The sequence below is a fragment of the Stegodyphus dumicola genome, chromosome 6, assembly GCF_044657685.1.
Source record: "Stegodyphus dumicola isolate Sdum_Otavi_A_Nest chromosome 6, ASM4465768v1".
NCBI classification, from domain to species: domain Eukaryota; kingdom Metazoa; phylum Arthropoda; class Arachnida; order Araneae; family Eresidae; genus Stegodyphus; species Stegodyphus dumicola.
In genome coordinates, this window is record NC_140773.1 from 1,817,230 (window position 1) to 1,843,613 (window position 26,384).

At 34.7% G+C, this 26,384-nt stretch overlaps 1 protein-coding gene across 1 annotated transcript in view; it reads right to left on the bottom strand.

The window, feature by feature from the left end:
• LOC146996645 (uncharacterized) overlaps positions 1 to 20,371 on the bottom strand; it is a 67,373-nt gene extending 47,002 nt beyond the window's left edge. The window contains exon 1 of the mRNA XM_085817961.1: positions 20,217 to 20,371. Within this exon, the coding sequence (XP_085674087.1) occupies positions 20,217 to 20,371 (155 nt within the window). The remainder of the gene's footprint in view (positions 1 to 20,216) is intronic.
• Positions 20,372 to 26,384: the final 6,013 nt, after the last annotated feature.

Here is a 26,384-nt window from a genome sequence, read left to right on the forward strand (position 1 = left end):
TTTTTCGTACTAATTTCAAACTGAAAAATATCTCTACGAATCCGCAACATCATCTAATCGAACCCATATTTCTTGTCAGATGCATTTCATGAAGAAATTAAATTTGGGGGGGGGGTATTTCAAGAACTTCATTTTCAATTATTATAAGTTTGAGAAGTATTTGAAAGGTCGAATTTCTATAAGCTGCATTTATGTGTTTAGAATTAATAAAGTTTTCTCACAGATATTCTTGAAAAGTAATCAAAGATGTATGCTAATACTGATCGATGGCACTGAGCGAAAATGTCATGCATTTGTTTAGAAAGTGAAACGAAATATTTGTGAGGTTTCCTGCGCAACTAATCCTCAATTGTTTGGTATCATGAGTTCGTTCATCATGAGCTCGGAAATCACATTCATTTTGTTAACCTCAACATAATTTGCAAAGAACCTGGAGTGTTATAATAGCTGACAGTGCGATTTTCCACAGTTCCACCCAAAATTTTAAAGGAAAGTTACCCGGGGGGGGACAGGTCTGAGGGTCTGTCAACTCTGTTTCACTAGCAACAACTTCTCGAAAGGGTTTTGTCTCGCCGCATCTTTAGGGTGAACCATGCCAAGCAAGAACTATACATTTATAAAGAACATCTATGCCTTCTTCGGGATTCGAACCCGGGCACTTGGGCGCGGCAGTCAGCGTCATTAGCTGCTATCCCGGTTGAGTGGCATAGAAATAAAGTAAATAAGGTCAGGCTTTTTTCTGTCCATGATCTTTTAGACTGAATTTCTGTTAAGAATTAGCATTTCATAGTACGAAAAAAACAAGAATACTAAAAGCTGGTGGTCTGAATCGAAAGGCCACCGAAGCAATATTACTCGGCCAAAGAAAATATTTTCTCTTCGGTTAATTAGCATTATTATGACATTAATTTTTATGTTAAGAATTAGGAGTTTTCTTAATATTTTGATGATTCTGAGTCCATTTTTACATTAGTTTCATTTCGACGAAAAACGAACATGAATAACACATCTGAAAATTTACAAACGGTGATATAAATCTTATTTAAGGATAGAGATTTGATTATTTATATGACTTGTCGCCTAATCGTTGTTAGAATAGACATTTCTCTAATTATCTTTTACTTTCTTTGCAGCTTGTGTCATCATGAAGGATGCTTCAGTGTTTTTCGGGCATTAAGTCAGTGGAGACATTGTTTATGCACATGTTGATTAAAAAAAAATAAAATTAAAAAAATTTTATAGAGAAAGGCAGATCAATATTTCAACAATAAGAATCAATTTTCCATTCCTAGTTGAGACATGTGAATTATGTCAAACTTGTAGAGATTAATATTAAAATAATATAATTACGACTTTGTCTCAAGAATTTTCACAAGTAATTCATTTCTGCTCCTTAACAAAGGTATTGCATTCTCGTTCATTGCTATTGATCAATATCAGAATTTTTCTGTGATAAAGTTTCAAGAAACTGTATGATAACAGTTTATTTAGTTTAAATATTAATACTGCAGTTTACTTAAGGTAGATTGTCAAATATTTCGAAAATTGAGTTCTCCAGATTCCAAAACATTTCAAATTTCTTTTGAAATATATAATAGTACGAATTGCAACGAATTTGCTACTCACTAGGTTTTTCGTACACTCTTGCGCTTTATGTATGTATTTTGCGATTGCCAGACATTGTTGAGATTATTTCAATATGTTGTTAAATCAAACTGTTTTGCATGTAGATGCAGAGCGGTGGGTTTTGAATAAAATAGAGTTTTGTTATTTTTATTGTAGTTTTTTCATGCTGTTGTTGGCGATAAAATCTATTGGGATTTAACTCCGAAATTTGCATTAAAAAGCGTGTGACACGATAACAGAGCACTTGATGTAAAATTGTTAGAATTTTAAAAGCATTATCCAGAGACGCATTCATTGATGGGAACAGCTTCAGTATTAGAGTACCTTCAAAGTTTGGCGAATTTGTTTTTGCACCAAACTACATGAAATACGTTGTTTTGAAAAATGGTTGCCATCCAGATTGTCGACGAACCTCCGTGTTTCAAAAAATGGCGGCCATCTTCATTTCACCAGAAATCGTGGATAGTAGAAATAAATTTACGATTATTATACACGATTTTAAGAGAAAGAAATATTAAGAAATGATTAATAAAAATGATTAAGGTTAAAAGGATGTAATTTTAAGAACAATACCGAAAACCTTTAGCTATTTCACCTTTAATAAATAATTTGGTAAAAGCGTAGAATAGGCTGCATCAACAAAGTAGAGTAGGCAGAGCTGTGTGACGTCCATAAACGGGCGGGAATAAGTTTTTGACGTCACAATGTAAGGTCCATGCAATATCATCAATGACGTCACAGCAGAGGGTGTGACACGTGCCATCATCCAAAACCTTCCGAAGGGAGGTGAGTTGTTTCAGGCTACTGGTTGAGATCAGGTGTTTGTTTCCTACTGCTACAAGTTTCAGTTTCATTCGATTATCGTTTATCAGTACTGTCAGCGAATAGGCGGCCAAGATAATTTTTGCACCTCTTGCATCTTAACTTAGGATTATAAGATAAAAAATGTATAGTAGTACTGACGTGTACTGACGATAGTACTGACGTGAATAAGAGTTGTATGTTTTAGACTTGAAATGCTTTATCTCTATCGTTTTAATGATTCAGCATTCTGTTCTAAATCCCGAATCGAAAAGATTTAAACAGAAACGATTCTGTCCCAGGTACAGAATATACGGGTTTAGAAATGTCTTTTATTAATTAAAATAAGTTGCAGACATCAATAAGAATTATCTATAAAAAGGACACATTAAAAGTTTTCGTATTTAAAATTGCATTATTTATTTAAGAAATCACCGAAAATGAGTTAATTTTGTAAAAAACAACAACAACAACAACAAAAATACCTATCAGTCTTTTTGTCAATTAATAAGATTCGATTTATTAAGATACAATAACAAGCTGAATAATACTAATTCAGAAGTCAAACAACAAAAATCAGCGTTATATTTTAAAAATTTTCACAGGACTAGTTTCAATGGTTTTACCGAACCACCATCCTCAGCTGCAAAACCGCAAAGGAACGAGATAAGAAATAATGATTAGATAAGATAAGAACGCCTGGACAAGAATAAGCAAGTGGCGCCATCTGTTGATGAAACCAGAACTAAAACATAATTTCTTTACAGGCCGAAGCCAAAGATGGATTGAAATTAGGATCGTTAACTAGAACAGAAAGATTTTTTTGAATGTGAAATGCCTCTAGAAAATCCAGTTCTCCAATAGAAGATGTTTTTTGAATAATTTTGGCAGCAGAAAAATTGAAAGTGTGATTTTCGGACCAACAATGTTGAGCAACAGAAGACTTCTGTGTTTCCTTTTTTCTGACATATGCCTCATATTCCTTGAAGCTAAATTTTAAGGCTCTCTTAGTTTGTCCAATGTAAATTAAACCACACTGGCAAGGAATCCTATAAATACTCCAGAAATTTATACCCGGAATGGGGTCCTTGGGTATGGAACACGGAATTATATTGATGGGAGAATAAATAACCCGAAAGTTAAATTTCTGCAAAATATGTGCAACTTTATAGCTAATTGATGGAAAGAAGGGAATGACAACAGAATTTTTATAATCTCCTAAAACAAGAGTGTGCCTTTTAGTGTGTTGAGATGAGAATTTTTTAACTGCTTGATTAATAATGTTGGGTGAAAAGCCCCGGTCAATAGCTATTGCTTTTAAATAATTTAGTTCTTCATCAAGGGCTAGTTTGGAGGAGCAAACTTGAAGTGCACGGAAAACATAGGAATAAAGTGAAGCTAACTTTTGTTTAGTCGGATGACATGATTAAATGTGTGGTGGAAGGCAAACCGATGAAGGTTTACGGTAAACAATAGTACTGAAGTTGGATGTGTTACGTGTGACCAGAATGTCGAGAAACGGAAGAGAATTGCAAGTATCAAGTTCAAAAGTGAACTGAACAGCAGGATCAATAGAATTCATTGTTGAAAGAACTTGATCTTTATTACCAACTTTATTACCTTCAAACAGGGTAAAAGTGTCGTCTACGTAGCGGAACCATGACGGGTAGTTTAAAGTTTCAAATAATTTTGATTCAGAATAATGCATGCAGATATCAGACAGGATGGGACTGAGGGGGCTTCCCATGGCTAATCCCTCAGTATGCTTGTAATATTTATTTTGGAAAACAAAATGTGTTTGTTTCAAACATAGTTGAGTGAGAGAAATTAGCTCATCAATTTCGATGCAAGAGAAATGAAATTTGCGAAGTCTGGTTTCTTGACATCTTAATGCACCGTCCACTGGAACATTGTTGAATAATGATTTTACATCAAAAGAAAGCATGAGTAAATTTCTAGGGGAAATGTTTTTAACCTTTTTTTACAAACTCTGTTGAATTTTTTATGGTGTAAATGTTGTTGTCGGTAACAGTTTACAATTGGGTGTCCCTTGTTTTTTGGCGATTCTTTTTTTGATGCCAAGATCGGCACCAGGAAGGTACGATTTCTTGATGGTTGCTACACAAAACAAAAATAAGAGGTCAAAGAATTGCACAGACTATGTGTCGATGTACACATTGATCTGTTTTCACTTAAAAAACATCCTAGAATTGCACAAACTAGGCATTGCGCACTGCCTTAAATTTGTCCAAGTACACATCAATCTATTTTCATTTAAATGAAATCAGGAAGCTAAAACAGAGTTTAAACTATCATGGTAACCAGAAGTGAGATTTTATCGCCAAACTTTAAAAAAAAAATTGTCGCTAATCGAAAGGGCACCCAATTCTACACTAGAGCCTTATTGTCTAATAGAGTTAAAAATCTAGAAACTAAATATTTAGCTAATGCATACCAGGCAGTACCTAAATTTGATACAATAGGACGAAAAGGAATACCACTTTTATGAATTTTGGGAGGAGCATATAATCTGGCACAATTAGCAACAGATGGGATAAGCGAATGTTTTAAGTTGCTTGAAATGATTTGTGAAGATTTGATCACAGTTTTTATTTTTGACAAGTCCGAAGGTGAAGGATCTTTAGGGATCGGTTTATATCGTCTTTCCTTTAAGAGTTTAGTGACACCATCGATGTAAGTGTTCTTATCCAAACTTGCTCTTGATGAAGAACTAAATTATTTAAAAGCAATAGCTATTGACAGGGGCTTTTCACCCAACATTATTAATCAAGCAGTTAAAATTCTCATCTCAACACATTAAAATGCACACTTTTGTTTTAGGAGATTATAAAAATTATGTTGTCATTCCCTTCTTTCCATCAATTAGCTATAAACTTGAGCATATTTTGCAGAAATTTAACTTTCGGGTTATTTATTCTCCCATCAATATAATTCCGAGTTCCATACTCAAGGACCCCATTCCGGATATGAATTCCCGGGGTATTTATAGGATTCCTTGCCAGTGTGGTTTAATTTACATTGGACAAACTAAGAGAGCGTTAAAATTTCGCGTCAAGGAACATATGGCATATGTTAGAAAAAAGGAAACACAGAAGTCTTCTGTTGCTCAACATTGTTGGTCCGAAAATCACACTTTCAATTTTTCTGCTGCCAAAATTATTCAAAAAACATCTTCCATTGCAGAATTGGATTTCCTAGATGCATTTCACATTCAAAAAAATCTTTCTGTGCTAGTTAACGATCCTAATTCCAATCCATCTTTGCCTTCGGCCTTTAAAGAAATTATGTTTTAGTTCTGGTTTCATCAACAGATGGCGCCACTTGCTTATTCTTGTCCTGGCTTTTTATCTTGTCTAATCATTATTTCCTATCTTGTTCATTTGCGGTTTTGCAGCTGAGGATGGTGGTTCGGTAAAACCATCGAAACTAGTCCTGTGAAAATTCTGAAAATATAACGCTGATTTTTGTTGTTTGGTTTCTGAATTAAGTTTCGATTTGTTTGAAATAGCTCAGGAGTAAGACCCCTCATGTGAACTGAAATATTTATATAAAATCCGCGAACTAAGTAATAAATTATATTTAATGCTCTTATCACTTTGCATGGTAACAGAAGAGGGCACCATAAGATACTGTAGTGAGTGCTTTTCAAAAGGGAATCAAGAACTTACGGAAATATTTATCGCATCACAATTAATTATCCGTACTGTATGGAGACACATAAATTAAGTCCAACTTATAAAGATCAATATGAAAATGTTAAAGCAGAGTTTATCCATCTGGGCAATGGAAAATTTTACAAATACTTCTCTTTTCTATCTAAAGAAATATATAATATTCCTATGATTATCATTTATAAAATAATCATTGTTATCTGGTAACTCTAAAATATATATATGTGATAATCTTGAATAAACTTTGGATAAATGAGAAGGCAGCTTAGAGGTGTCACACACAGCAAAATCTGGGAAATTTGTAATTTCCATTTCATATCAAGTTTTGCCTTTCTCTTGGTATTTCTATTTGAACGAACAATTTTTGGTAATAGGCATCGATTCGAAGAAGCATCCGTCTTAAAATAAAGTAATCCAATATATTATGTTTAGTATGAAAAATATTATTGACTTTTTCTACCAGTTTCGTCTTACGCAAATGTGTTATAAAATGTTTAGCCACGTAATTGCTCTACCATTATGATTTACTACTTTTGTGCGATCGACCAATCAGACTGCGACTCTCAGTCACATGTACGTTAACTACTCTCACGTATTCATTCTCAGTCGACGAAGTTCCTCGGTAAGATAAACTGCTCCAGCATTTACGCATAATTTTTACGACCATTTACTGATGTTTCAATAAGAATTAATTCAACAATTCCGAATTTCTTCCCCGTATGACTTTGCCACCTCTTCAATTTCGCCTGCGGGCGCGGTGCTACGGCACCCTTACTGGAATTAAATTTAAAATGAGAGTGGCCTCCGGCCTTACTTGAGCTATAGGCTAAAAGTCTTATGTAGTTGATAGCTAGACTATGAAAGGACGATTTTCATTTTCTTGCTCTACCATTCTCCTACTCCAGTATTACTGAAAAGTGGCCACCTCTGCATTCTTATCAATCTTTTCACTATTGAATCACATCATGCCCGCTGCCCTGGATATTTCGTCGCGAAAATTTAATCTTTACTTCGCTATGATTAGTGTCATATGCCAATGAGCCTATTAATCTGTAAAATCGTTCTTTCCGCTTTTTGCTTTAGTGTCGTAGTTATGTGTTATAAATTTTTTTAAAAAATACCAAAAAAAAAACATAAAATTTAAAAAAAAATACAAAAAAAGTTTAAAATTATAAAACTTCCAAAAAAATCAAAGCTTGATTTTTCCTATCCCTAAACTTTCTCGAGCTAATGTAGATCCCTCTAGTGTGCATCATGATAACCAATTATGCAATTTTCCTATTTCTGCTCACTACTTGTGCATGGCTACTTGTGCATGTGGAGGTACATGGTTTTGAACCATAGACACTCCGTAACTTATAATCATTGGCATTGGCATATCAATGACTGTTTGACTGACTGACTGATAACATATCGACAGAATACCACAGAAATCAGTAGTATATCTGGCTTAATCAAATTTATGCCATCCCTTGTATTACTCCAGTAGAAAAGACTATCTTCATATAATGTTCGCCGTAAGGAGAAGCAAAGACGGATAAGGGATAGGAAGACCAGCAACGCAAGAGCTCACTAATAAGTAAACAGACCCAGTTTAGGCGTGACTGAGCCATAATATGTATGACTATTTTCATTCATTCATTATACGTATCGCCGAAATACTGCATTTAAGATGCAATGTGTCCCGCTCAGTGACTCTTAAGCCCGAAGGGCGCATGACGATTGTCTGTCTGGGTCGAGGTAATGGGAGGAGTCGGAATTGAGAAAAGGGGGACTATTTGCAATCAATCAATATATGTCTTGCAGCGCTATCGCTAACATGTGCGATGTTGCCGGCTAAATGACAAATCTGCCCAAGAGGCGCACGACGTAACTTTTCGGACGGAGTGGACTGTTTTTTGTTTTGCTCATTACATGCTCCGCCCTTGGGCACAGCACGGAAAGGGAGAGATGTCCCGTGGATATCGTTTTAAGGGAAACTGGCTCGTATCCACGTTACACATGGGAAAACCACGAAAACGCCCATCCAGCCAGCACGTTCGGCAGAATTCCAGCCCCGGACCGAACTACCAGTTTTCAGCGGTTTTACCGCTCGGCCGCTGGTGGACAAGCACCCGTTTCTGCTAAGTATTTTGAAATAACTGCTATACCAATTTTAGGTAAAGAGGTGGCTGTCGAGTGTATTGTATATAACTGTTTTCTTTGTTTCAGATTCATAGCTGTTTTACAGCGTATCTTTCCCCCCTAAATTTTTCTGATGTATGTCATAACTTTCGATCGCTGCGCTGGGCAATGCTGACTCAGCCTTTCATCCCTTGAGGAGGTCGATAAAAATGAGTACCGATTTTGCTTGGGGACTAAACACCAGGAGTCCGGCGGCAAGCTGACCACTTGTCCAGCAATAGGCACAAGCATCCCGGGCCTAAGGTCTAGAGAGCAGATATCAGGGCACTGCCGGCCATGGCTTTCTAGGGGCTGTTTGTGCCGCTGAGTTTAGTTTTAGCTAAGTTTTATATTTATAGCTTTCATTTACTATGCGTGTGAAAAGAATCCACCATTTAAATTTTTCTCGACATCTAAGACATGACTGTCTCGAAAGCAGTGTGCGTCTACTGGGGGCTCGAGAACTTTCTCGTGTTCGCAGGAACAAAAATTCTAGCGCTAAAGGTCTTGAAGAAAATGTCATGCCTCCCTCGAGAAAGTGCTCTTTTGTTTTATCTTATTATTTACTCGAGAGAAATTATACGTAAAATGTACTGACTTCGTATGCTTACGAACTTGACTTTTTTTTTTTTTTTCCCAGGAAACGTATTGTTCAGTGTAAAAGACAATTTAATGCGTCAATTCTCACACGTGTGTGTTTTAATATCTTATTTTAGTTTGCGCTTATGAGTGCTGCAAATATGATTACTGATTAACACAACCTACTACATCGGTTCCCAACGAACCATATTATGTCTTGTATATAGCATTAAAGTCAATATTATTACGAATTTTTTACGTATATAAATTATTTTAGCGAAATTGTATGTGAATTCATATATTTTTTGTGTAATGTAACAGGAAGGTTTTGAAAGAGAAGATCTTCTGCAAGAAATCTCTACATGGAAAGTCTATTTAACAGTGATAAAATGGCTGTCTCCCTAAATTGGCGAGATATCGTCAAGCTAGCGATCGTTTTCGAGACTAATTTTTGTCGTTAAATTTCCCGAGGAATCGCACAACGTCGCGAAACTTGGCGACGATTTGGTCCGGCCGCTGTATAAGTTTAATGCTGTATTGTACTTGAATAATTGTAATTAGTCCTAGTATATGCAACTGTAGATCTAACTTTAACCGTGTATATCTTCCAGTAATTTTGAGAAATGAAAGTTGCTAGAGATTTCTCAGCGGCCAGATGGAAATTATATAACACCGCAGAGAGCATTAGCTCTCAGTTACTGTTACTTCTGACATAAGGTCTAGTTTAGTTCCGAGTCGTAGTTTTAGTTCAGAGCTGAATTCGGAGTTTTCAGATATCCGACAGAATTTCGCCTTTTAGATACTCTTTCCATTGTATTGTGCTAAACGTTCTTAGTAGACTGAAATGTAACTACTGATTGTGCTCTGTGATACTGAATTGAGCCGTACGAGTATTTTTGTGGTGTAAGTTGTTTCTTTGAGTAAAAAAATAATTTAACAATCTCTCATCGGTTCTGTGTGCATCCAATACATTACTAACCCGTGCGTACTCAAGAATGTTTTGGTGTCAGACATGGGAGTGAATGCATTTCTTTCCGAGTCGCACAGTCATCCCTAGTTCTCGTTTTGATTGTCATCCCTTGTATTACTTCAGTAGAAGCTCTCTCGAACTCTATGCGAAGACTTTATTATTCCGAAATGACGTCTTGAAGGGCTGCTTTCTAGATCTTTAAAGACGTCCGGAATCTTGGAAGTGTCTGCTACCGTCGGAATACTTTCCATTATCCGATTCGAATTTTCAGTACAAACACGCCGTTCCGAATATGGAGTGAGTCTCAGTCGTCTCAACATTGTTTTGTTCTAGGACTCTAGATCGAAAAGTCTGCTAGGCAGGTTTCCTGTTTGAAGACTCCTGTTTGGTATTAATACTAGCGATGAAATACGCGAGATAATGGCGAGAGTTGGTTCTAAATAAACTAACTGAGTTAGACCACACAAATGTTTCATTATTTACATAATGTACAAAGTTACAAGTTAGGTGCTCTATTAGCACAGACAAGGTGGGACAATGGAACGTACCATAGATCCGCTGAGTATATTCTTCAGATACTAACTAAACTAAATTTGGCTCGTCTCACAAGACGGCGCTAACCATGGAGGGGGGTTATATGACACCGAAAATTCGGCCTCCAGTGAAACAAGTTTAAATAGATCTATATAAATTTACAATCGAATTCAAATTTACTCAAGTATAAGAAATGCACAATGAAATACAATTTAACACAAATTATTTCAATTATAATTAAATTCTTTAGCATATAGTAACAAATAAGAATGTCACACATAAAAAAATTACACTTGCATTATATGAATAAAGTCCATCCATAATAAGGAAATGTTACATTTGATTGTCATCTGGTATCGGAAAAATAATTAATTTTCTGATAGGCCTTTTAAAGAGGTCCTTTGCAGTCGCATGCATTAATTACTTTCTTTTATCCAATCCGTGTATAACCTCTTCAGTTCGACCTAAAACCTAGTGGTAGATAGGCAAGTTGTCTTCCGTCACGAGCACCATAGTTCCGGATTTAAGTTTTTTTTTTTTTTTTTTTTTTTTTTTTTTAAACTGCCACTTCGTTCGCTCCTGACGTTGCAATAAATGATCCCGTTGCCACATTTTTTCAAATATATTTTTGAAAAAATGTGGCAACGGGAAAAAATGTGGCAGCCAATTTGATGACTTTTTTCCATCTGGACAATTTGTTATCAGACGTATTGAAAACTTCTTGTTCTACAGGGGCTGTTATAGAAAAGCCAATAAAAAAATTAACCAGACGATAATTCATTAAAATCCCTTGCATCTGAAGAGAGAGGTGAAATCGTTTTATAGTTTAATATTTTCTCTCATTTGGCTACTAAATTTTAAAATTCTTCAGTAGTTAATTTTGAATTCACAACTGTTTTTCAAAACGCGTTTTGAAGGCAAGGCATACCAAAATTCGGTGCACGGTATGGTGTAAATTTCCACTCAATATCCCCTGACAACATATAAGTCGGTTAATCCTTGTTGGGTCACCTTGGCTAATTTGAACAGCTTTTTTAATTCACGTCGAGCTCCACGTAAGTTTATGACATTATGTCTAATTATGGTTGAGCTTTTCCCCTCCTCGCGAAAACCCTCATTTGGGCAGCAATTAATTCCTCCGAAGATAGGTCCGAGATAATTTTCTAAGTGATTTGCTTGTGTAGCGAGGTACACAAATACTGCAACATATAGTTTTTTGAAAACGCCTTTTCTTTGATTTTTTTTTTTACTTTGAAAAACATGAACCGCGAAAATAGAGCCTAGACTTGTTAAAATTTGATTCAGCTGTCACTTATTCTGCAGGCAGAGCACCCATTATTATCCAATTATTAACACCCATTATTAACACACCATTATTAACCCATTATTAACCATTATTAACACAGAGTTGAGCTATTAGCACAGCTCTGTGTTGAAACACTGTACGCATCATGTACTATTTTTCTAGCAAGACTCCTGCCGCTGATGGGCCGAAATATTTGTCTAAAAGCTCTCAATAGTGCTTGTGTTGAAAGATGGAATTCTTTCAGATGAGAATAGTACATGATCAAATAAGTCAAACTGTATCTTTTCTTTAAATTTTATTTATTTGATAATTATTATCGCCTGTCCAACCAAAATTTAAGCTATTCGGTATTTAGGGAATTGTACAGAAAAAGAACTTCTTTTAGAACTTCATTTATTTGCAACAAATGTGAAGCTTAACGATATTCTCTTATATCAATAATTAAGAATTTCATTTAATAAATCATTAAAGCGAGAAAGTGTTAAAGCCAGAATAATAAATACGAATGAATATTAAATTTTAAATGAACCAAAATTATTTTTTCTATAAAGTTCAAAATTTTAATCAATTAAATAATTTTCAATACTTCGTAGTTATATACTATTTTAAGTAATACAAAATTTTTAAAACTCAAAATCAATAGAAAATACACGGAGATCAACTCTCTCTAAGAAGTATACGCTTACATTCGTCCCCATTAAACACTTGCACTCGTCTTTAAATCTTTATGTAATCCTTTTACTGTTTTCTCCTCATATACATAACGATCTGTTTTTGCTCAAAATATCAGAGAATTTCAGAGAATCAGCATTGGGCTAACCATGGCAATACCTGCTCCTACCAAAACTGTTGTGATGTTGTCAAACCAAACGTTGTTGTCAGTTATGAATAAAAGCCTATTTTATTATTTTTTTAAAATTTTATTTATGTTTTTTGTTCCTTAGACTGTTTTAAAGGAGAAAATTTTACTTCCCCTTCTACATACATTCACTTTCTAACTGGCAACAAATTCTTCGTTTTGTTACAACCAGTGGAAGGCCTTTATCGTCAAACATCGAGAAGGGATCTTCCCGCGCAATTGGGCATCATTACCTATTGTCTATTTTGCGTGAACGCTTCTCCCCTTAGCCATTTTGTGTATACGAGCCAGTTTCCCTTAGAAAGTCCTCCACGAAGGCATCCCTCCCCTTAGGCAGTTTCCCTAGTGTGCTTTGCCGTATTCTCAATACACCACCTTAGGCATTTAAGTGTGAAAGAAAGACAAAAATCCGGGCTTGATATATCTTTCAAGTACAACAAAAACACAGGCCCGTATTCGAGGATACTCTTAAAATAAAAGTTTCGCTTAACGAGCCGTTGAGAAGCACACATAAAAGAGAGAGATAATCAGACAAACCGATGAAGGCTGAAAAATCAAGTTTTCTTTAATGTATAACAAATGCTGGTTTCTTTAATCATTAAATAACTTACGATAGATTAACTGAGAATAAATATAAACTATGAACACTTTCTTAGTTTTTAGAAAACATTTATTGAGTATGATAAAAGTTGAGAATAAATAAGAACATAATCTCTTTCTTATTTATTAAATTTGACTTCGACGCATAAAAAATATATATAATGTTACGCAATTTGTACATGTTCTAATAATTTGATTGAGATCATATGCGAAATTGTTGTATTTTTCTGTATAATCTAATATGAAAATCTAGAGGGGAGACTGCTGTGCAGAAAAAGGAGAATGTATATTTAACATTGAGTAACTGTCTATATCGATAATTTGGCGACAAATCACCAAATGTCGTTAACCGTGGCGACCATTTAAAAACATTTTTGTTCGGTCCCTCTGTATCAGTAGTAGATATCGTAATTCAATGAATCTAACTTATCACTGTATTAGCTGTAACAGTATCTGGGCCTCATATGCCTTCCAGCAACTTCAAGAATAAAAAAAAAAAAAAAAAATACTAGAAATACCTTGGCGGCCTGGAAAATCTATTAAGACTGGACAGAACATCAGTTCTCAAACGTTGTTGTCAGCTGTTAGTTTAGCATGAGTTCATAGCACAGAGAACTCTCTCTGGATCAGATCTCTGGGCACACTCTGTATGAGATCTTCTGTTATAAGCGCATTGCATTGCGTTGTGTTTGAAGTTCCTAGTAGTTTAATGTGTAACTGCTGACTTCACTCTGCGATACTGTGAATACATGTACTAGTAGGAAAATTTCAGAACTTTGAAGTGTTTCTTTTGATAATATAAAATTTATCATCCTATCATCGGACCTGTGTGCATTGTACCCACGTAACAATGTTACGGAGTTCCACAGGATTCTATCGTTTGGCGTCAAACTGCTTCATATTTACATAAGTGGCCTGCTGAGACTGTTTAGAAACCGTATCTACAAATTATGCTGATAATACAGCAGTACTCTAAAACGCGCAAATCGGAAACCGCAGTAAATCTTCTTCACGGCAGTAACATATAAATTAACATATAAATTAAACATAACATATAAATTACGTTTCACTCAAAGCTCCGAAGGCTTTTATATCTCTATCTCTGTATCTCCTCCTTAAAATAAATTCGCTTTTCGATATTGAATAGACCGTTAGACTTATGAACGCATATCCAGGCCAAAAATTCTATATGTTGCTCTGGCGTGGCTTAGTACTTCTATTAAAAACAAGAGAAAATTAGAAACACCATAGAAAAAGAACGTATCACCCAATCTCATTTTTAAACGATTTCTAAGCGTCATCTATAGATCATTACATTTCCAAATATACACTTTCTTCATATTTTTAATAACGAAATCAAATACAATTGTTATTTTAATCTTATGCTATAATATTACACAGCTAATACGAAAATGAGAAAGTTGTTTTACAATATTAAAATTGAGATTTGTATACTTTTCCTTTTCTAGCATCTTTTTGAATTTCTGAAGAATTCTGCTTATTGGAATCTAGCATTAATATGCCATTTTCATTTGGCACAACCGTTGAGATGCCGTTGTTAATAGCTTCCTATCTGTGTGCTAAGAAAAGAAATGGTCATAAATAACTGAGGAAAAATGGTTAACTCATGTGTACTTCAAGTTGCATTGGATACTGAACTGTGAAAGAAAATTCAGCATATTCCATTAACCAACAACGTGATTCCTCGCGCATGCAGAATCTTAGTGATAAAAGTTTGTTGCAGGTAAAGGAAAGTATCAAAGCCATTCAAAGTGAGTATTCAACTGAGCGATTCAAATAATGTTCATAAATTGTAGTCAGTGGATGGTATCTTCGAGATCGATGAAGCAGAATAGAGGATGAATTTTTAATTTTTAAACAGTCCAGTTAGCATCAAAGGTATAATCAGGATAATTATTTCGAAAGAATAGTTTTCAACGATATTATAAAGTTTTAAAATATGAGTTACTATGTTAAAATATGAGTGAAAAATATGAAATATGAGTTATGTATAAAATATGAGTTAATGGGTATAGACTCGAATGTTCTGATTGTGCTGTTGCGGTATTGGGCAAAAGCCTGGATTTTGTTCATATACCGAAAGAGGAATATCGCAAGTTATAACTTCACGTTGCACGTTGCACCGCCGTGCGTTTGAATTGAAAGATCTGCGAAATAATTTTAAAGGACATTTAACTACTAAACGACATTTGTTGTAAATTTGGCAAAGTGCATCAGCAAGTTAGCAAAGTGTGCATTCTCTCTGAGTAAAAAATTCAGTTGTGTTAGAAAATATTTCATTTTTTACTGCATTGCGCAACAAATCTTTAAAACCGTGCGAATACACAACAGTATCCTTAAGGAATAAAATTTGTGAATATTTTTAATGGCGCTGGATTATTTTGTTCTGCAAAATTACTGACTTTTATGTATCAAGTTTATGCTTAATTTCAAATACGCGATTAATAAATCAAGAATTAATTAAACACTAAGGCATAGTGCTCAATTATGGGAGTTTTAAATACAAATTAAGAAAATTAAGAAAAAAAGAAACAACAAATTCCGAAAGCTTTGAAATTTATACACACACATAACAAGTTTCGAGAACATTTGGGCTAAAAATATTTAAAAACAGCCTATCTTTGCAATTTCGGGTAGACTGTTTCGCACTCTGGAGATAAAAATATTTTTATTCCGCACAGTGTGTTGCTACTGCTCCCTTTGAAATCGTTGAGTTTCTTAATCAAAGGTTCATTTAGAAGTTTACAAAAAATGAAATAGACAATAAAATAAATTTGGAATTCAAGATTCGGGCTTTTAGGCGCCCATATTCAGATGGAGGACTGCGTTATACGGAATGTGATAGATCTAGGTATCTTTGTTTTTCATAATGCGAGAAATGTACATACATTTATGCAGATTATTCATTATTTAATTTCTTTAAATATAATACTGGGTGATAATATTTGATGGGAACAATTTGAAAACTGATACAGCTATTTACAGTGATTCGACGCAAAATAACTTTCCGAGACTAATATCCCTTTTCAGCTATTGCCCCTATGGGCTAAAAATAAAGATCGCGAGTTAGGAATAGAGAAAAAATGCGCTTTGGCGATATGGCAACATCAGAATGATATTCTGGAGATTTGGTATAGAAATTCGCACTAGTAAATTGCTGAAGACAGTGTAGCTAATTTTTTTACATTAAAAAAAATCTAAATAAAACGTTTCATATAATCAAAATGGGTTTGTTTTGATGAGAATAATTTTTTTTATTTCAAGAACCTTTATTTAGTATATACTAAAACCTGGGAACAAATTTATTTTATTGTGCTATACGGAATAGAAGAATATACCAATTAATTGAGTACCTGCTTTATCACAGATAGTTAACTTCCAAACAAGGAATGTTGCATGAATTTCTAAAGTGAAATAATTTTAAACCATTTATAAATAAATTTTATTTAAAATCGTAGAGTGCTATAGCCTGTCTTTCTACGCGATGAAGCTATTTTCATCTGTAATGCAGGAATCTGATATTAGACATAATGAAAATATTAAAAAATTTATTCCTGATAAGTTATCAAAAAGTATTTCAAGTCAAAGAATTCGTTTTTGCACTTCGAGCAGCTTCAATTATAAATTTGGATTATTCTTTTAATCGCTTGGTAAATTTTAATAATTCAGTTTTGAAAGTTAACTCGTTGTATTAAATGTTAACGACCGAAACCAACAGACTATAAAAATAAATTTATAGTAAAAAAAATCTCGCGCAGTAACATTATAAAGCTAATATTTCAAATGAGTTTAAATATAATTTAAATTTTCTTCAAATGTGAAGCTATAGTGGAGTGTAACTGCTTTGTAGAAAGAGACGCAGCCAATATTACGTTATAAAAAAATCTGATGTGTACACCACATGACTTCCTTGTACGGAATATCAAATTATACGCATTTTTTCTTGCATTTCATTTAAACTTAACTTATTGGATTGAATTAAATCTACTTCGCCGACAACGCATAAACCACAATAGAATAAATGCATTCTTTAAAATTCATTCCATTTGTTTACCATAGCGACACTCTGGCGCTAGGTTCACTTAACAGTATTATATTTCGTTCATATTATAACTCAGAATGCACAAAATTTATATCATTTAAAAATTATCTAATCGTTGCCACATGTTCTATTCAAACACTATAACAAATCTAGGACAATGGATAAAAGAAATTAAGCAAACAAAACAAAAAAGGAACAGTTTTTCACAGGCGATTGAGTATTTCTCATTCAATTAATTCAGTTCTCACTTCGCGACAAGGCAAAAATACATAAAATCAATTTTTCACACTACTGTACATTTTTTGCTTTAAAAAGCAAAAAATGTACGATTTGCAAACATATAAGAGTAAAGAAACTGAGATCACTGAGCCGGGTAACAGAGTGGATATATATATAAATATATTTATACACGTTTGGTGCTAAAGCAAAAATTGTACAATTTACAAACATATAAGAGTAAAGAAACTGAGATCACTGAGCCGGGTAACAGAGTGGACATATATATAAATATATTTATATACGTTTGGTGCGTTACATTACTAAAAGCAAAAAATGTACAATTTACAAACATATAAGAGTAAAGAAACTGAGATCACTGAGACGGGTAACAGATTGGATATATATATAAATATATTTATATACGTTTGGTGCGTTACATTACTGTACATTTTTTGCTTTTAAGCAAAAAATGTACAATTTAAAAACATATAAGAGTAAAGAAACTGAGATCACTGAGCCGGGTAACAGAGTGGATATATATATAAATATATTTATATACGTTTGTTGCGGCCGATTGCAACCAAAATACGAGATGCACATCTACATGTTATAGCAGTCCTATATACAAAATTTCATCGTTCTTGAGGCTACTCGTTTTTGAGTTATGCGAGATACGTACGTACATACGTTCGTACAGACGCCACGAAACAGTCTCTTCAGAATTCATTTTAAAGCAGTTTTATAATTTTTTTGGTGGAAAGGAGTATTTTATTCTGTCCTTACGTAGAGATATCACGCAAAAGCATCGTTAAATTGCATTCGATAGCGGTCAAAATGGATATTTTCGTTGAAATATGCTGCCTGAAACTTTTCGCGATTATAATACTTCCTTTTACTTCGTACAGTGAAGTAAAAAGCGTGCTCAAGCCTAAGGCAAGCAAAGAACGTCTTGATTTGTGCAGCGTACTCGAGGATTGTGCCTTAAATTTTTGTAATTTAATTTCTAATTTAATGAAATGTTAGTCAAGAAAACCTTTTATTTTAGGTTTAACACAGTTACTTTAATAAAACGACACTTATTTACCATCGATTGTATGGGTATACTGTTACAAAGCTGGTAATTATTCTATTAATGACCTTTTTGCCATTTTTAAAACTTGTTTACTTAGATGACACGGTTTGTAGAAATTCTTTTGCAGTAAAATGTAAAATTTGAAACTTGCGTTTTTATTTTTCTTACATACATTTCACTTTCAATTGTGCTCCTTTAAACTGCTGATTTCACTCAATCGACGTCTTTATCGAAAAATCTGTTATTAGAAAATGTAACGATACGCGAAAATCAGATTAAAAAGATACAGACGAGAATCAGTCATCCCCGCCGTTTGGATTTTCTAGGCACGTTTAGTTTATAAGTGCATTACAAGAAACGAAAATCAATATAGCAATTCCAGTAATAAATTTCATTGTTACAAAAATGTAACGGGTTGGGTAAAAGTGTCACACATCTATGCAGAAAATGCATTAATAAATTTTTTATATTAGAAAATGTCTCTCAAATTTACTCTTGAAGATACTGGAAATCGTTTTCTTTAATTAAATTCGTTCTGACAGGTGTTATAGTTCCATTGATTAGATCTGAAACACCACTTTCTTACTCTAACACAGTACGTCTTCCACTTAAAATCGACAGTCACTGGACATAGAGGTTTCTTTAAATGCTACGGGGAGAATATGTCTCATGCATATTGAAATGCTATAAAACATAATAGTCTCAATATTTTACTTGTTTCGTAACTCTTCTACTTGCAAATTGAGATTTGAGTTTCGAGACTGCAGTTAAACTTAATGATTCTATATTTTTCCCTCAAAAACCTGTATAATGACTATCCTTTTTCTAAATTTCCTGCAAAAGGATTATCAATAAATTGCTTTTATATTTTATTTGCGCAACATCGCTGAAGATGTTTAGAAATAATTTAAAGTATTTCATTCTGTAAAGATCAAGCGGATTCTTTTTAGATTAAGCTAAAAGAATTCGCCATGGAGCAGTGAAATAGTGCAATAATGTCTGAATTAAGATTTCATTCTGAACATAAGGCACTTGATTTCTACCCTTCCGCGTAGCTGGTTTGCTGTCTGCTGATCTCTTCTTATTGCAAATATATCAAAAAAGCTAAAATATTTATATAGGCACAAATAATGGGCCAAATGGTTTTTGGCCGCAACATGTTTGCTGAAAATAAAATGAAAATTTAAATCGCCTCGTCTGCCAGGTTCCTATTCATTATAGATTAACATTTTACTCAATTAAAATTCTTTCTCTTCATTACGGATTCAACCTTCTACGTTCAATAACATCAGTACGGAAAAGTAATCTTTTCTTACATATATACGGGGTAGCCGTTACATATATACGGGGTAGCCGTTTTCTTACATATATACGGGGTAGCCGTTTCTTACATATATACGGGGTTGCCGTTACATATATACGGGGTAGCCGTAGAGTCATTCTTTCGACTCCCCTTAGGTACAGGTCTTTAATTAGTCTACCTTTAAAGTTCTATTTGGACTCTATTTTTCGGTTTAAAGTATTTATTATCTTGCAAGTCTTGTTCCTTATATCTGATAGGTGGGGAACCCACGTTAGTTTGCTATCCAATAGGAAGCCGAGGTATCTGAGAGTGCCCTGGTTCTTTAATGTTTGGCCGTGCCATTTTATCCTGGGGGGACTGTTAATTATCTTGTTGCCCTTTGGAAAGATTATCATCTTAGTTTTATTTATGCTAAAATCTAGTTTATACTTTGAGCTCCACGCAGAGATGATGGAGAGAGCTTTCTCTGCTTTCCGTTCTATAATAAGTCTGTTACCCCCGTTAATTACTAAGATGAAGTCGTCAGCATAAGCTTGAAGACTTGCTGTGTCTTCCAAATCTAATTCTAAAGCCGTATTAGCCATGATATTCCACAGGGTCGGGCCGATGTTAGACCCCTGTGGCGCTCCTATTTGGTAAGTGTGTGTGATGTGAACACCGTCTCTTTGGTAAGTTATAACTCTATCGTGAAGATAGCTGCTTAGTAGCCTGTAGATATTCTTGGGGCATCTGAGTCTTATTAATTGTTCCTTTAGACCTGGCCACCAGAGCCTGTTAAAGGCCGAGGTGACGTCGAGAGCAATGACGCATGTGTGTAGCCCATTTGTTTTGTTCTCGTTGATGATCTTTTGTAGGTTCTCAAGGGTATCTATCGTGTTTTGACCTTTTCTAAATCCGTATTGTGCTTTGTGCAGTAGGTTATTTGAGTCTAAGTGATGTACTAGACGCTGTGTCAGAAGCTTATCGAGAACTTTGCCCCAGGACGAGAGGAGGCAGATCGGCCTATAGGCGCTCGGGTCTTTGGGGTTCTTTCCTTCTTTTTTGAAGAGAACTAACTCTGCATTTTACCAATACACGTGGAAAATATCCTGTATGAAGGCAGGCGTTGAATTCTTGGGTTAAAAGATCCTGATTGGCTAGTCGCAATTCATCTACGAAGTCTATGTTAAGCCTGTCCAATCCTGGCGCTTTGTCTCTCTTTGTGCTTTCTGTTGCCTTTTCTTATCTCTATGTTCGTAGAGTCTACATCATGTGGAGTGTCTATGGGACTCGTTGCTTTCTGTCTTATTAGTGTCTGTGCTCATCCGTGTCATTGACGCTTGGGTCGTCGGGAAAGTGGAAACTTAGAATTTCTGTTAATGTATCTTTGATGGTGGAAGTTAGGGTGCCGTCACCCTTTTGGATGGCACTTCGTTGGAGCGGACCTAATCGTTTGCCCTTGGCAGTATCATAATAAGTGCCAAGGGGGATGTGATCTGTAGGCTTTGCCAAAATGCGTCCCATGAAGCTCTTTTAGCTTTGGAAATTATTTTCTCATATTTAGCTTGTTCGATCTTATATTTAAGACGGAAATCTTTCCTTATTGAATCAGGAGCCCGGTGGTAATGGCGTCTTAGGGCTCGTAAGCTTCTTTCTTTGGATCTTTAATTCTTTTGTCCACCATGGATTGCTTCTGTGGTGTCGGATTTGGCCTATTTACGATTTCTTTGTTGCGTCGTATGTCTCCTGAATGAGGACGGTGGTGTCTTCTATTTGTTTGTCTGTGTCTTTTATATTTCTTAATCTGCTGTGGCTGTTATTTTGAAATTTACTTTTTATCGTGTGTCTGAATCCTAGCCAGTCCACCTGGGAGAGTTTCATTTTAAGATTTTAGGTTATGCTCTTCTTCTATATTTGTTATTTCGTAGGTTATGTAATTATGATCACTTAGGTTTGCTTCTATAACTTTCCAGTTTATGATTGCTAATTGATTATGTCTTTTGAGAAGTGTCAGGTCGATCCAGGAAGACCCTCTGGCTCCTGAGAATGTTGGGGGGGGGCTTTCCGGATCGTTTAAGATACTCATGTCCGTGGTAGCCAAGAAATCACATATCTTGAGTCCTCTTGGATCTGGGTGATTTGGGCTCCATATTGGATGTTTAGAATTAAAGTCTCCGCTGATGATGATGGGGATGTCTTTTTGATTCGCTATTTGACTTTCTAATGTGCTGAGAATTGGATCTATGTCTTGTGAAGGCGGACAATAGACCGATATCATAATGAATGGGGTACTCCCCTCTATCCTAATTACACATATTGACTCGTTGCTGTACAGTTCTAATGCTGGGATTCTGCTATCTGTTAAGATAATTGCTGCTTTTACCCTATTTTTTGCGTAATACTTCCTATAGTGTAGTGGACAACCACGTATTTGGTCGTCTTTTGTTTGGTCGTATTTGGTTGTCTTTTTTTTGTGTAGGGCTCTTGAATGCATGCTATTTTTATATAACTATTTGTTTCTAAGTAGTCTCTTAAGTATGTAGTCGCACCCCTTGAGTGCTGAAGATTTATCTGAATTGCTGTGAAATTACTCATAATTTATTCTTTCCTTATACCTTTGTAATTCCTTAATGAAATATGCGCAATGTTTACTTCTACTAATGTGGTTTGTTTCCAGTCTTGTTTCGAATTTTGTATTAACATTGTGGCAGTTAATGCATCTAGGAGTTTGTCTGTTACACTCATTTTTGAAGTGCTCTTCTGATCCGCATCTTGTGCACCGAGGATGTGCTGTACAGTTTTTTGCTAAATGGTTATAGCCTAAGCAATTTGTGCATTGAGAAACTTGAATGAATTCCCTTACACTATTCCTGGTCCACTGTATATTAATTTTCTTAGTCTCCATTATTGCTTTGAAGCTGGTCGGGTCTATAGAGGCTACCCAGTTATTACCGAATCTGCCTTTCATATGGAAAAGTATTGCTATCTCAGCGTTTTCTATCCCTGGATTTTGAGTTAAGATTTTCTCTTTTATTAAGTCCTTATCAAGGTCTTTGTCTACGTTGTATATTACTATCCTAGGATTGACTTTAATTGGTCTTTTAGTCTGTACAATCTCTTTTAACTTAGAGTTTTCTTTTATCGCATCTTACAGAATGTCTAGTTCCTCTTTCTTGTCTACTTTTATCAGAACCCCTCCTTTTCTTACTTTTCTAACTGCTTTGACTCCGACTTTAAGGCGTGCTTTGTCTATGTTACTAACTACTTTTTCACGTACCTCTTCTGATGTCATGTCAGATTTGGGATAAACTATCGTGACGTATTCTTGGGTGTTTTGTGCTCTCGTCTGTGATCTGGATCTCGATCTACCTCTTTGTGCCATGCTGGCATATGTGGGCTTTGCTATGCTTGTAACGCCAGTTATATAGTCTTCTATCCATTTTGTATTCCCTAACTGTCCTTCTAAGTTTGCTATCTGCATGTTCTTTTTGGTAATTATATTAAGAACTTTAACAAAGTGTTCGTTTATCTTTTTTGTTACCTTTTTGTGTATGTCTGCGGAATTTAAGATTCCGTCTACCTCCGTCAAGTAACCTAAACTTTCTTGGACGCTAAAATGATATTCGTCGAACGTAGACCCTCCTTCTACCTGCGTCTCTGTTTCTAATTCTGTGATATCCTGCTCTGTTTGTGGAGCTGCATCTGATGACGAGTCTTTTTCTCGGCTGTCTTGCCTTTTAGACTTACTTGACAGACCTCCTCTATCTTTGCTTTTATGTGTTACGTGGAAAAAAAATAATATATTTTTACGCTTAATTTTTATCTCTTTAAAACTGACTGCTTGGTGCAGCTACAAAAAAAAAAAAAAAAAAAAAAAAAAAAAAAACTGCTACTAAAAACTACTAAAATTTGTAAGTACATAATCAAAACTTTTAAATCTAAAAGACATCAAAGAAAGATATCCTCCCTGGTGTTTTGGTAGAATCACGATTAATTGTCAAAAACAAAATTCGAAAATGCACTTCCACAACAAAATCTTTTACAGGCTATCTCTCACTAAATGAAAACTAATTTAGATCTCCAACCTGAAAACACATAAATTTCAATCTTAAATCTAGAGATAAGCTTAAACCTTGAACATTTCAAATATCACACAGAACTCTACAAAACACCGGGGAAAGATACAATCTCCCAATTAAGAAGTCTACTCAACAAAATCAAAATAAATTCTGTAAACAGATCGTATAGTCACTAACACTAAAATTGATTTTTTTTTTCCTACTACCGCAATATAATTACCCAGGTTCGGTTGAAAAACCATGTTTCCGTAAGGATCACATGGGTGACCTACAGTAGACCACAATTAATACACACAGAAAAACATACAATATTAAAGATAATAAACACATTTATTGAAAATTCCCACAGATTATAACTTAAGATAGCTGGCCAGACTACCCCTACAAAATCTTTCAAAGTTATTCATAGTTTTTTTTTTTTCCATATCAATCTCATATTTAACATTAATCCATTAATACAAAAATCATCGTGAAACACTTCACAGTTCTTAATCATTTTAAGCAGGAACTTAAGAATATTAAACTCATTTAAAAAAACTAATCTAGAATAAAACATATTGAACATGGCACTTAAACATTAAAACAAAGATTCACTTCCTCCAATTAGTTCAATTAACTTCTGACTACTAAACGTTAAATAAAATATTACTTTCTCAGCTAGAAATTTGGTAAAAATATTCAATTTTTATCTACTTAACATGTCAACTCTTGCTTTAGTATTAAACATTTCCAAATTTAAAAGGATTATGCATCAAAATAAAACACCAATGATAATTAAAAAGTCACTCACGAAATCGGCGTACCACCTTTGAGAGAATCAGGGAGCTGCCCAAATCCATTGATCTAATTTCAAAACACCGAAACAATAACTACTAAATCTTCATCGTTGTTTTCCGGAACCGGAGCCTTTTCATAGTTCATAGTTTACAATTTCCTCCGTTAAGCAGCACATTAACTCAATCAACTTCCCGTTTTCGAAGTTCCACTGAAGAATAAGAGAAAGAGGTCGAAACTGGAGACAAAAGGCCAAAGCAGACCTCAGGCGATGACGACTTTCCATATTTCCATCTTTTCTAAAGCAAAATAGATACTCCAACACGAACGAGCAGTTCAGACTGTTCCACAAATGGGAAAAAGAGATCTCAGCGACGAAATTGAAAATAATAGGCCGCAAGAATTGCCGCCGTCAAACATGTCGAGCACCCACACTGTCTCGGACACTCCGTACCCAGAAATCTCGGAGATAAAAACTTAACTGTATACCGCGGTCGACCACCGAAGAACCGCCGCGTTTTTCCTCCGCTTCATCTCAGCATTTCAGTGACCGCGGCCGGCCCCGTAGGGGCCGCCGTCAAAGTAGCAACCCCTAAGGCTCCAAAACCCTCTTAAAAGTCTTCCCTAAAAATCGTTTTTTTTTTTTTTTTTTTTTTTTTTTTTCAAGTCCAAAAAAAAGATCCATCTGCCTTCCGTGCAACGGCTTAAGAAACCTCGGTTTGCACACACCAAGAAGCGCCTCAAAATTACTATTGGTTCAAACAAAACTAAAATTAAAAAATTTAGCCAATCTTAATAAAACTAGGACTCCCTTTCGCCAATTAAAAGAAAGGTCATAAATCGCCACTGAAATTCTCAGAAATTCAGAACTTTCTACAAGAAGACAGACCCTTTCTTTCCCAGGCAACAGAAGAATGTTTCCAACCTATAAATCTGTCAAAAATATCGCTGCCCCTTAGAAGTATTCGCCTCTGGACGAGAAAAACGCGTGTTTTCAACCCCCGCGAAAAAAGGGGAAAAAATGCAGCTGGACAGTGACCTCTAACCTCCAAAGACGCCTACGCGTGAGAAACGGAAATACAACCGCGCCCTTTTAACTGTAACACATATTCAGCCAAACTTAAGGGAGCTTTGCCGTAAAGTTTAACAATATTAAATATTAAATATTATCAATTTTAAAATAAGCTCAATACAAATTCATTAAACACAGTAAAATATTATAATAACTAAGAATACATTATTCACAGTAAAATAACATGCAATAATTATATACAACAAAAAAAAAAAAAATGCATAAGAATTTACATAACATATGTCTTATAGACTGCCCTTCGCTGTCCTGGCTTTGATGCCTTTTTCGCTCCGTGTTTCGTGTTTAGGCATACTCATTTTGTATCTGCACTGCGCAAGTATCCTTGTATAAATTATATGAATAGTTAAAAATAAACAAAGTTTTGAATAATTGCTGAAGTTAGCGTGCAATTAAAAAGTTATATTAAATGGCAACTATTATTTAAATTTCAAAGAATTAGTAAATCAACATTTTAACAGATTCAGAGGAACAATGTTATATTGCAATATAACTGTCTTATATAAAATTATAAGTTGAAATAATATGAAATCAGGCAGATGAAGAATAATTAAAATAATACAGGAATATTAAAAATTAATAACTGACATACGTTTTGATTACAAATACCAAATACAACAAGTAAGTATAGGAAAATATTGAAAATACTAGATACAAATGTAATGTGCAAGCAAC